The 13,684-nt window shown below is 37.9% G+C and overlaps 1 protein-coding gene across 4 annotated transcripts in view; it reads left to right on the plus strand.

Annotated features, from left to right (window-relative positions):
* LOC117335464 (paladin-like) overlaps positions 1-13,684 on the plus strand; it is a 142,393-nt gene that overhangs the window by 123,675 nt on the left and 5,034 nt on the right. Inside the window, exons 10-21 of one of the 4 annotated variants that reach the window (XM_033895502.1) lie at positions 1,844-1,939; positions 2,518-2,652; positions 2,977-3,099; positions 3,499-3,678; positions 5,326-5,379; positions 5,968-6,117; positions 7,033-7,182; positions 8,756-8,836; positions 9,433-9,573; positions 11,215-11,370; positions 11,873-13,120; positions 13,612-13,656. In XM_033895502.1, coding sequence (XP_033751393.1) covers positions 1,844-1,939; positions 2,518-2,652; positions 2,977-3,099; positions 3,499-3,678; positions 5,326-5,379; positions 5,968-6,117; positions 7,033-7,182; positions 8,756-8,836; positions 9,433-9,573; positions 11,215-11,370; positions 11,873-12,016 — 1,410 coding nt within the window. In that variant the 3' untranslated portion in view covers positions 12,017-13,120; positions 13,612-13,656. Of the gene's footprint in view, positions 1-1,843; positions 1,940-2,517; positions 2,653-2,976; positions 3,100-3,498; positions 3,679-5,325; positions 5,380-5,967; positions 6,118-7,032; positions 7,183-8,755; positions 8,837-9,432; positions 9,574-11,214; positions 11,371-11,872; positions 13,657-13,684 lie in introns of all 4 variants that reach the window. The other 3 variants (XM_033895476.1, XM_033895484.1, XM_033895493.1) reach the window with 3 other exon arrangements.

A 13,684-nucleotide genomic window follows, 5' to 3' on the forward strand; every position in this document is an offset into this window, starting at 1 on the left:
ACTGCCTCAATGCCATTGTAAGCTGAAGCTTTCGGTGGCCCATTGTAAACTTGCAGAAGGTGTGTGGGTAGTTTCAGTTCATCTCTACATATAAATATTCATGAACTGCCTATCAATATGATTATGTAACATTTGATATGCTGTTCATACTCTTGTTGTAGAATAAATATTTAACTTATACTGCATAGCCAATTAGAGGTGAAAAGCGATTCTGTTTGGCTTGTGTACTAGATAGAACTGCTTGCTGTAAGTAGTGTGTTAGAGAGTCTGTCAGACTAGTGTCAAGCCATTTATTGACATCAGACACTGAGCTCCTGTCATGGTTCCTATCTAACAAATTGCATCCTCATACATAAATGTACTTGTAGCAAGAGAGGTGAGCCCAGGTCGCAAATTAACTTTCTGAAGCTGATGGGCAAACTGTATGTATCATATGGCTGTGATGTGTGTATCAGAGTTCATTTATCAACTGTTTTCTTTTAAGTCCATCACAATTTTGGTATCTATAAATTAACATTTCTCAATAGACTGATAGGCTGTCATGTTTGTTCAAATGAATGATCTTTACCCAGCGATGAAGGGTTGCTGTTTTTTTTTTTAAATATGTGACTTTGGGCCTGCAGTTTTTAAGATTTAAAAGAGGTGCCAAATGCATGGCAAGAAAACTGAGCTTTTCTAAGTCTGTGAGGAGTAGCATTTGACCTGTGACTTTGTTGGCATAACATGATCAAGCCTGTTGTCTTTGCTTTAATTCTTTGGAGAAAAGAGATATAACTTTACCTTATGCGCTACTTATGTTATATTTAACAGGAAACCATTCAATTATCTTTTTATTTCATTTCATAACTCAAAAACAAAATTAAAAACATCCAAAAATTAATAGTGTCAAAAAGTGCGGGAATCAGTAATGACGTCATCTCTTTGTGACGTTACTCCACGTCCACTTGACGGCGCCATTTTGAAAGGACTGATCAAAGCAATTTAAGAGTTTTCTGCTGTTATAGGAGAATCTGTGCATGAATAGCTAACGTCAAGTGAGTATTTTGTCAAAAACTTAAGTCTGAAAATTTCAGAAATACAGCAAAATAACCAATTTATCTATCTCCGCTTCGACTGGAAAAATCAACAAGTTTCAACGAGGTGAATACAAAGGTCCGCTCTGATTAGTCAAAAACGGAAAACTTATATTTTCACTGCAAGACTAATATTTTCACTGCAAAATCTTATGTTTTCACTGTTCATCGCTGCAGTGAAAATATAAGTTTTATTAGTTTGATAAATTTCTATATATTTCACTGTCAAAAATGTAATAAATAACTTTACCTTATACACTTAAACAGCACAAAATAATATCCATTGAACCACATGCTATAGGAAAACCACAGTACATCACGTAACATGTCACATGTTATATATAGGGAAACCACAGTACATCACATGACATGTCACATGTTATATAGGGAAACCACAGTACATCACATGACATGTCACATGTTATATAGGGAAACCACAGTACATCACATGACATGTCACATGTTATATAGGGAAACCACAGTACATCACATGACATGTCACATGTTATATAGGGAAACCACAGTACATCACATGACATGTCACATGTTATATAGGGAAACCACAGTACATCACATGACATGTCACATGTTATATAGGGAAACCACAGTACATCACATGACATGTCATATGTTATATAGGGAAACCACATGCACAGTAAAAATGTACATCACATGACATGTCACATGTTATATAGGGAAACCACAGTACATCACATGACATATCACATGTTATCATTCTCATCTGATGTAAAACAAATCTGTTGTTACAGAATAAAAGTGCCCGGGAGACATTGTACAGGCAGTGCTGTGACTACCTAGAGCGCTACGTGTTCCTCATAGTGTTTAATGCATACCTCACTGAGCAAGTAAGTCATCGTCATTACTATTTCCACTGAACTGTCTTGTAAGCAGCATTAAGACATAAAGGTATACCCTTGTCTTTTGACTTGCTCACTATGTCATGAACATCACATTGTCTTCTGACTTTATCCATTGTGACCTTGCCCTAAAGTTTCTTTGACAGCTATATTCACTGTGACCTTGCCCTTATTTTTTTCACAGTATTCACTGTGACCTTGCCCTTGTATTTTGACTTTATCTACTGTGACCTTGCTCTTGTATTTTGTCTTTATCTACTGTGACCTTGTCCTTGTATTTTGTCTTTATCTACTGTGACCTTGCCCTTGTCTATATTGACTTTATCCACTGTGACCTTGTCCTTGTCTTTTGACTTTACCCACTGTGACCTTGCCTTTGCCATTTGACTTCATCCACTGTGACATTGCATTTGTTGTTAAACTTTATCCACTGTGACTGTGTGCTTGTCTTTGACAGTTAATATGCCACTGTGAACTTGCCCTTGTCTATATTGACTTTATTCACTGTGACCTTGCCCTTGTCATTTGACTTTATCCACTCTAAGCTTGCCCTTGTTTTTTGACAGTACCCTCTGTGGTTTACATTAGACTTCACACAATGGATGCAGCAGCAGCCAGATGTTACCAGGTTGATGGGGATGCTATGTGATCCCACCAGTCAGGCTCCTACTGATCTCATCTTCAAGGGTATCCAGTACCTGGTAAATATGTCATGTTCGCTTTCAGAGTTATTTGACTTTGTTGATACTGACTGATCTTGGTAAATTTCATCCAATTGTAAGATGACATTGTCCTCCGGTGATGGAGAATATGTCATGCAAGATCGTTTGACAAAGCACAAATGTATACTGTTACTTTATACATAAAGAACTAAATTTACAGTGAAATTGTAAAATATAATTTTTTCTGTTGTCACTTAAATTCACCGCTTTGTTACATTATTTACTTGCATGTCACCAATTTTTGATCTTTTCTATATAAATGTGTATCTATATATACATGTGTATGTTACATTCTGTATACAGGTGTCAGATGACTATGTAGGACTTGATCTCCTGAGCACACAGAGTGATGTGAGGGTATCAAACTTCAGGAAGATCAACATCAGCGGAATGTCGGTATATGGCATGGCTCAACCTGCTAGAGACGTAAGTAATAAAATATATCACAATGATCTTTTAGCTTAGCTCGGATATAAGTTAAAATATATATAATATTCTGTCTGCCAGGGACCATAATGTTCAGCTTTACCAGATACTTCAGGAAATGAACAATAAAGTTTGATGAATCTGCCTTCTAAATTACATCCTAACTACCTATTGGGTGCTATAATGACACCTGTATCAAGGATATATCTCTACATGCTAATCAGATTTGAGAATACATGTAGCACTGATGAAAACAAATATAGATAAATTGTCACGTGCTTTTGATAAAAATCAATAACTACAGACTTGTGATGAGGTGAACATGTGGTTATCTTAACCTGAGAAAGAAGTATTGACCAAAATGTCATCAAAACGGTCTATTTGTTATTTCTATGTTAGGGTGTCACAAAAGTTTCTAACCACTTGTTGAGTAAAAAGGCTGGACATACGTTCCTGGCGATGATAAACCTACGGAATGATTGTACCCTGGAGTGTGATGGCACCACCTACAGTATTCGGCATGCTTCCTGTCTGGAGGACCCCATCTCCCACCCATACATGTCCCGACAGGAACTGGAGGTAATTAGTTCTCTGACATGTGGTTAGTTTGACTTACTGGTATGCTGACAAATGGTCAAAGTTTGACCCCTGCTGACAAAGTTTGACTCTTGAAATATTAAAAAAAAAAAACATGTAAATTTTAGGGAAAAAAATATAAAAGCAATTCTAAATGTTGGTGTGGATATGTGCACAAGAATGGTGCTGCTTCTCGCATTAACCTGGCTACTTGTACCACTGTACTGCAGCACCTACACATTTCACTTCTTGGTTAGCAAAGGAATATATAGCAAGTGTTCTACTAACTGTATTTATTTTGGCAATAATCCAATATATCTGTTAGTCCACCATATCTGGTAACAAATCCACTCATGTCTGGTAATAAGTCTACCATGTCTGGTAACAAATCCACTGGTAATAAGTCTACCATGTCTGGTAACAAATCCACTCATGTCTAGTAATAAGCCAATCCATGTCTGGTAATAAGTCTACCCATGTCTGGTAATAGGCCCACCCATGTCTGGTAACAAATCCTCCCATGTCTGGTAATAAGCCAACCCATGTCTGGTAATAGGCCCACCCATGTCTGGTAATAAGCCCACCGATGTATGGTAATAAACCTGCCCATGTCTGGTAATAAGCCAAGCCATGTCTGGTAATAAGTCTACCCATGTCTGTTAATAAGTCTACCATGTCTGGTAATAAGCCCACTCATGTCTGGTAATAAGCCCACCCATGTCTGGTAATAAGTCAACCCATGTCTGGTAATAAGCCCACCAATGTCTGGTAATAAGTCCACCCATGTCTGGTAATAAGTCTACCATGTCTGGTAATAAGTCCACCAATGTCTGGTAATAAGTCTACCCATGTCTGGTAATAAGCCAAGCCATGTCTGGTAATAAGTCTACCCATGTCTGGTAATAAGTCCACCAATGTCTGGTAATAAGTCTACCCATGTCTGGTAATAAGACAACCCATGTCTGGAACATGTAACAAGTCCACCCATGCCGGTAACAAGTCAACCCATGTCTGGTGTAACAAGTCAACCCATGTCTGGTGACAAGTCTACCTATATCATGTAACGTGATCATGGGATGATAGTTGTTCATGGCTACAAAGAAGGCAGTAAGGGCTTCTCTTGAATGTGCATGGCCATATAAAGAAAAGTCAACAATGTATCTCCAGCAGGCTAATGGTGGTCTGGATTGAGTTGCTAAGAATCATCTTTTAATGTAGTCTATCAAAATTTGATCAAACTTCACACAGTTACAAAGCACCATAATATCTCAACATGGGCCAGTTTCAGGGTTGTTTGGTCAAGGTCAAGGTCACTGCTACTAGTTTAAGAATATTCAATGTCAGTACTGTACGTAGTAGCTTTATTCATTCCTTAAAGGATTTTCATCAAACTTCACACACTTTTTAAGGACCATATAAACTTGGGACAAATTTCAGTTTCAGAGATGTTGGGGCAAGGTCAACAGTACGATCTATAGAAAATCATTGTCAGATTTCTAGAGGCTTCATGATTCCTTGAAGGATTTGGATCAAACTTCAGACACTTGTAAAGGATCATACCAGGATAATATAGTGGGGGCTGGTAGAGGGGGCATGTATTGCTTAAGCAATACTCAATTTGTTTGTTTCATCCGAATATTTTAATTGCAGACAACTGAAGAAAACCTCAAAAAAGAGATAAAGAATTCAGGAAACAGTGTGCTGGTAAGTAATTTTTGTATTTTAGCAAATTTTTTGGATTTGAGGGAGCAGATAAAAAGTGACCTTTGAATGCAGGTGATCGTCAACATTGTTACATTGATAGCTGAACAAAGGACCTTAGTAGACAGGTTGTGTTATATACAGGTGACCTTTATAGGGTATATAAGCCTAACCCTGACCCAGGTGTTGTAGACAGGACAGGTCTGTAGGTCAGTATGACCTATAGTCATTGTGCTTTTTCTGCCATTGTCTGCCTTTCGTAAACTTTTCACATTTCAAACTTTTTCTCAAGTTCCTCAAGTTCCACCAGCGGGGAATGAGCTCTTACTTGCTTGAAATGATCCTCAGATGGTCCTGACCAAGTGTTAATATTTTGAATTGGTAAATCCACGATGGCCGTCATCATTTTACTCCAGTTCCTCTGGTACCATTGAGCTTAAATTTGGTAGAAATGTTGCAGAAGGGGAGCCGATAAAATGTTGTTATTTTTCGGCCTCGTAAAAACTTGGACATGGCAGCCATGGTGACCATATTTTAACATGATTCAGCAGTCTTGGTCTTCTGACATATACCTTCACTTGTTCTTGCCAGGTTTACAATGATATATCGGATTCCCCTGTCCAGAAGGAGTTCTCTAGTATACTGACCCCGTCAGAGCTGGCTGATCAACAGAAGCTGCAGACTCTGGACATGATCTACCACCGGATACCACTACAGTATGACACTGCCCTGGAGGAGAAGGTACAGACAGCTCCGGGGTGAAATACACATACTGTCCCTGACATAACCTGTGATAGCGTTGTCTCACACATCTCACACCTGCTGTGAAAAATGTTGAAACATCATCTGATATTTAATTACTGTTCACCAGAAATAGAAATTTTATACCAAATTTGGATGCTTGAATATAAAAATTGATGTTTGTGTAAAAAACAAAATCAAAATGGTACAAATGTTGTAAGGTCTTGGATCCTTGTCACCCAGGTATCAAACACCTCGATCTTCATCTTTAATTTTGTAAACCATGAGTAGATACTTGAGCACTGCAGGTTGATGACACTGAATGCTTCATAGAAAAGTGATATACATTTTCCCCATTTACTATATAATACTTATATTACTGTTTACTAGTCTAAGAGATAATATATATAAAGCCACTGATTTCTTTCTCTTTTAATTGTGTTTTTTTTATATAAATCTTTTATTTTTTGATGATTTTTCACATAAAAACATACATACACATCATCCATACTCTCACATTGACACTTGATGATGACACCTGATGACATCTGATGATGACACTTGATGATGACATCTGATGACACCTGATGATGACAATCGATGATGGCACCTGATGATGACATCTGATGATGACATTTGATGATGACAATTGATGATGACATTTGATGACAATTGATGATGACATCTGATGATGACAATTGATGACAATTGATGATGACAATCGATGATGGCACCTGATGATGACAATTGCTGATGACACCTGATCAGATAGTCCTCACCTTGAGTGATAATAACAAATCTACCAAAGGAAAAGTACAAAACTGAGAAAATACACCTGGCTATTAACACCTAAATGTGTAGGAAATGTGAGAAAGCTAGTATTGCAGACAGAATAGTGTCTCGGTTTGTTTGTAGGACTTTGATGACCTGATGTCCATTGTGTGTGAGCATGGCTATGACTGTGATCCCAGTGCCAACACAGCCTTTGTATTCTTCTGTCGGACTGGAAAAAGTCGTACCACCACTGCCATGGCTATAGCCGGACTTATCCTCTGTCATATCAGGGTAGGTAATGGTCAATCTCTATCAATATACTGGACTTATCCTCTGTCATATCAGGGTAGGTAATGGTCACTCTCTACCATAATACTGGACTTATCCTCTGTCATATCAAGGTCAAGGTAATGGTCACTCTCTACCATAATACTGGACTTATCCTCTGTCATATCAGGGTAGGTAATGGTCACTCTCTATCATAATACTGGACTTATCCTCTGTCATATCAGGGTAGGTAATGGTCACTCTCTACCATAATACTGGACTTATCCTCTGTCATATCAAGGTCAAGGTAATGGTCACTCTCTACCATAATACTGGACTTATCCTCTGTCATATCAGGGTAGGTAATGGTCACTCTACCATAGTACTGGACTGATCCTCTGTCATGTCAGGGTAGGTAATGGTCAAACTCTATCATAATACTGGACTGATCCTCTGCCATATCAGGGTAGGTACTGGTCACACTCTACCATAATAGCTGGACTTATCCTCTGTCACATCAGGGTAGGTACTGGTCACTCTCTACCATAATACTGGACTTATCCTCTGTCATATCAGGGTAGGTAATGGTCACACTCTATCATAATACTGGACTTATCCTCTGTCATATCAGGGTAGGTAATGGTCCTCTCTATCATATACTGGACTTATCCTCGGTCTGATCCGGGTAGGTAATGGTCACTCTCTATCATAATACTGGACTTATCCTCTGTCTTATCAGGGTAGGTAATGGTCACACTCTATCATAATACTGGACTTATCCTCTGTCATATCAGGGTAGGTAATGGTCACTCTCTATCATAATACTGGACTTATCCTCTGTCATATCAGGGTAGGTAATGGTCACTCTCTACCATAATACTGGACTTATCCTCTGTCATATCAGGGTAGGTAATGGTCACTCTCTACCATAATACTGGACTTATCCTCTGTCATATCAGGGTAGGTAATGGTCACTCTCTATCATAATACTGGACTTATCCTCTGTCATATCAGGGTAGGTAATGGTCACTCTCTATCATAATACTGGACTTATCCTCTGTCATATCAGGGTAGGTAATGGTCACTCTCTATCATAATACTGGACTTATCCTCTGTCATATCAGGGTAGGTAATGGTCACTCTCTACCATAATACTGGACTTATCCTCTGTCATATCAGGGTAGGTAATGGTCACTCTACCACAATACTGGACTTATCCTCTGTCATATCAGGGTAGGTAATGGTCACTCTCTACCATAATACTGGACTTATCCTCTGTCATATCTGGGTAGGTAATGGTCACTCTCTACCATAATACTGGACTTTAAGTTTTGCAGTTTGCTGTGCTCCCACTAATAGTGATAGGACACTGATATTTTGATTGAAATTTTTTGGGGGGTCAACATCAATTATTTGCAATTAAATTGGAAAATTAAGTTTTTCTCATACTTTTAACATGATTTATTTGAACTTTGCCTGAATCCTTTAGCTAAATTTCTGTTAAGACGATGGCAGGGGGCTTTCACAAACATTCTCAAATTGTAAAAATTGAATTTTGATTATCTTTTTAGTGTTAAAAGGACATTTTTCTTTTCAGGGATTTCCAAAGGGAGCTAACCTTGGGGAGCAAGAACGGGTCTCTTGTCCAAACGCACAATACACAAAGGGAGACTTCATTGTAAGTTATATGTGGTGTGGTAAAAAAATGATGGTCATCACTAGTAACAGAGATTATATGTGGTACAGTTACAGAAGTAGTAATTATTACAAGGTAGCCTGCCATCAAAAATGAATTAATACGATAAAGTTATAAAATCATTCCAAATTTGATATCTTATAGTTACAATGTATCTTTAAAAGCTGACAGTGCAAGTTAAAAAGCTTCAAATTGAAATTTTTGAAATACTGGAAGAAATTATTTCTGAATATACTGAAACCATATATGTATATAATATTTTTGAATATCGATTTAGTGCTGTTTAACTTTCACTGTTGACTTTAAATAAATTACTCATAGTGGTTCTATGATCATAAATTTTGTTGTACACTAAAATTTTACTGAATCATTGATGAAATGACACATGTGAAATGTTGAAATATTAAAGCAGTGAAAATAATATATATTATATGTTGTAATATATTCCTCATTGCAAGTACAAAACATTCTGTAATATCTACATTGACAGTACGGTATACACTTTTGAATTTATGGTCAGGTGAACTATAGAAACCAAGGTTGACAAGCTAAATTACATGGTATCTTGTCTTTTTCAGATTGTCCAGAAGCTGATCCGCATGCTGCCAAACGGTCATCAAATCAAGAGGGAGGTAGATTTCATCCTCGATGAAATATTTGAAACTATGTCCACAACCTTATTCCACCTGAGGGAAAACACTTTTGTCATCTACAATAAGGTAAGGAATTAGTCAGGTGAGATATGTAATTAACTATTATATATCTCCCATTGTCTGTTGTACCGTTGTCTAAATTCTGTTAATACAGATATTTCTAAAGGATTCTTCTGTTGAATAATAGGATCTAATCACACTGCTATACATCAATGATACTTCAGTACTTTATAAAAATGAGTTGAAGATTTCTTGACAATATCAATATTTTTTTCACTGATTTCTTTTCTCTAACCTTGTGGATGGTGTAGACTTTAAATTTGTGACCTATGTTGACCTTGTAGATGGTGTAGACTTTGTGACCTAGCTATGTTGACCTTGTAGATAGTGTAGACTTTGTGACCTATGTTGACCTTGTAGATAGTGTATACTTTGTGATCTGTGTTGACCCCGTGGATGGTGTAGACTTTATGACCTATGTTGACATCGTGGATGGTGTAGACTTTGTGACCTATGTTGACCTTGTGGATGGTGTAGACTTTGTTAACCTATGTTGACCTTGTGGATGGTGTAGACTTTTTGATCTGTGTTAACCCCATGGATAGTGTAGACTTTGTTACCTATATAGACCTTGTGGATGGTGTAGACTTTGTGACCTATGTTGACCTTGTGGATGGTATAGACTTTGTAACCTATGTTGACCTTGTGGATGGTATAGACTTTGTGACCTGTGTTTATATTATGACCTGACCTGCGTTGACCTTAATTGTGGCCTGTATTGACCTTTTGTGTGATTTTTACATGTTTACAGATTAAAAATGCTAAGACTGAGGCGAGCAGACAGTCCCTGAAGCGTCAAAGCCTTGACTACTTAGAGAGATACATTTATCTCATCCTCTTCAATGCATATTTACACTAAGATTTCTTGACAATATCAATATTTTTTTCACTGATTTCTTTTCTCTAACCAGATAGTGTAAAAGAAGTAATTTTACACACAGAATTAAATGAACCATAAGTTTCATTTCCTTGGTGATACTGTTTCTTTTTGAAATCTTATTTTGACCTTATGACCCATGTTGACCTTGTGGATGGTGTAGACATTGTGATCTGTGTTGACCTTGTACATGTAGATGGTGTAGACTTTGTGACCTACATAGACCATGTAGATGGTGTAGACTTTGTGACCTGTGTTGACCTTGTAGAGTGTGTAGACTTTGTGACCCATGTTGACCTTGTGGATGGTGTAGACTTTGTGACCTTTGTTGACCTTGTAGATGGTGTAGACTTTGTGACATGTGTTGACCTTGTGGATGGTGTAGACTTTGTGACCTGTGTTGACCTTGTGGATGGTGTAGACTTTGTGACCTGTGTTGACCTTGTGGATGGTGTAGACTTTGTGACCTATGTTGACCTTGTGGATGGTGTAGACTTTGTGACCTGTATTGACCTTGTGGATGGTGTAGACTTTGTGACCTAGTTGTGTTGACCTTGTGGATGGTGTAGACTTTGTGACCTATGTTGACCTTGTGGATGGTGTAGACTTTGTGACCTGTGTTGACCTTGTGGATGGTGTAGACTTTGTGACCTATGTTGACCTTGTGGATGGTATAGACTTTGTGACCTGTGTTTACATTATGACCTGACCTGCATTGACCTTAATTGTGGCCTGTATTGACCTTTTGTGTGATTTTTACATGTTTACAGATAAAAAATGCTAAGACTGAGGCAAGCAGACAGTCCCTGAAGCGTCAAAGCCTTGACTACTTAGAGAGATACATTTATCTCATCCTCTTCAATGCATATTTACACTACGACAAGAAAAATCAATGGCAGCGACCTTTCAGCAAATGGATGAAAGAGGTATCACGCTGTCTCACATTATAAACACAAAAACATAAAATTAATTGTGAAAGAAATAAGATTGTTCATCCCTTGAAAATATTGCATTCTACGATGTATGTATTAATGCAAGGTCTTCTGACTCTAATGTGTTTCTATTATATATGCCATCTGTAGTAAGTATGTAATTGTCTAAAACATCCTCTTTTGAAAAGTGTATGTACTTGAATTGGCATTTAAGCTTAATTGTCTGAGGATTGCCTCAATCCTGTTTTTAAGCAATTGATACTTCTTTGGCTTTAATTATGATCATAACTTTCTCAAGTGGCATCAGTGCAAAAAGTAGCTAGCTTTGTTTGTTAAAGATTTTGATATCCGTATTTATTCATCTTGTTGAAAGAATATATGAATCAGAAGAAGTGTATTGTTTAATACTCTGATTTTAATATTGCAGACAACATCGTAGATTTGCTGAGTTGATCACATTTATCTTCATCAACATTTCGCCCCCTTTTTTTTGTAGGTCGCAGCCCTTGCTGGAGTTTATAAACTGTTGAACAACCTAGGATTTTATGACTTTGACAAAATGCCAACATCATTCAAAATGATGAAGGAGAGATGGAGTCATCGGGGACAAGCCTTACCTTTCCATGGTGTGTTTTCCTGAAGGTCATGTCTCAAAGTTAGTGACACAGTGTAGATCTCAAGGTCACATTTCTAATGTCATCGTCAAGGTCACACTCCCACCGTGCAGGAGTTTACACCTAAAGGTTGTGTTTCAAGTTACTATTGTTCTGTGTCAACATTGGGGATGATGCAAAAGACTTGATGTGTTAATGTGTCCTGGTGCCATAGTCAGTCTTGGTGCCAATGTGATTGGGGCCTATGGACTCAGCATATCGTGGAACCAGATTTCAAGCTGGGTTTGGCAGGGGACTTCAGGTACTGTATTGTACCTAAAGTGTCTCAACGTCCTGTTGTTCGAACAGCAATTAGATTTGTAAGCATTTCTATGGTGGAATTATAATACCAAGCAAAGAGTAGATGCGTGCTGTATAAAACTCCTACTGACCACCCAGACCGAGTGATTTACCAATAGTGGCGTGTATAATGGCCATAAGCCTGATCAGACCATGGAAGGCTGTAAATTAGATCACTCTGGTTTACTTGGTAACAAGTACTAACACTAAGTTTTTATACTAATCGTAATTGTCACTTTACATCTAGTCTGAGTAATTGAAGTGTCTAGACTGTGAGTAATTAATGTATTTGAAAATCTGCATGTAGGTTTACAAAACTAGATATTTTATCTCATACAGTATTTTGTTTTCAGTTTTGAGAGAGAGAAAATGTGTTGATGATTCTTATTTATTCAATTCTTTTGTATTGATAATATGTATAACAAAAGAGATTTGTTTTGTTTTTGTTTAACGTCCTATTAACAGCCAGGGTCATTTAAGGACATGCCAGGTTTTGGAGGTGGAGGAAAGCCACCGGCCTATGGTCAGTACCAGGCAACTGTCCTACGAAGGTTTGGAACTCACAACCCAGAGGTGGAGGGCTAGTGATAACCTCCATATTGAAATTTCTGTTTTCTTATGACTTCAAAGTGTCTGTAGGAGCTGTCTCATTGTTTAGATTTCAGACTGGAGTGGATACAGTTAGGGTGGATACAGTTAGGGTGGATACAGTTAGAGTGGATACACTTAGAGTGGATACAGTTAGAGTGGATACACTTAAAGTGGATACAGTTAGAGTGGATACACTTAGAGTGGACACAGGCTGGATACAGTTAGGTTGGATACAGTTAGGGTGGATACAGTTAGAGTGGATACAGTTAGGGTGGATACAGTTAGGGTGGATACAGTTAGAGTGGATAGAGTTAGAGTGGATACAGTTACAGTGGATACAGTTAGGGTGGATACAGTTAGAGTGGATACAGTTAGAGTGGATACAGTTAGGGTGGATACAGTTAGGGTGGATACAGTTAGAGTGGATACAGTTAGGGTGGATACAGTTAGAGTGGATACAGTTAGAGTGGATACAGTTAAGGTGGATACAGTTAGAGTGGATACAGTTAGGGTGGATACAGTTAGAGTGGATACAGTTAGGGTGGATACAGTTAGAGTGGATACAGTTAGGGTGGATACAGTTAGAGTGGATACAGTTAGGGTGGATACAGTTAGAGTGGATACAGTTAGGGTGGATACAGTTAGGGTGGATACAGTTAGAGTGGATACAGTTACGGTTGATACAGTTAAGGTGGATACAGTTAGGGTGGATACAGTTAGAGTGGATACAGTTAGGGTTGATACAGTTAGGTTGGATACAGTTA

Source organism: Pecten maximus, chromosome 1 (genome assembly GCF_902652985.1).
Source record: "Pecten maximus chromosome 1, xPecMax1.1, whole genome shotgun sequence".
Taxonomy (NCBI): domain Eukaryota; kingdom Metazoa; phylum Mollusca; class Bivalvia; order Pectinida; family Pectinidae; genus Pecten; species Pecten maximus.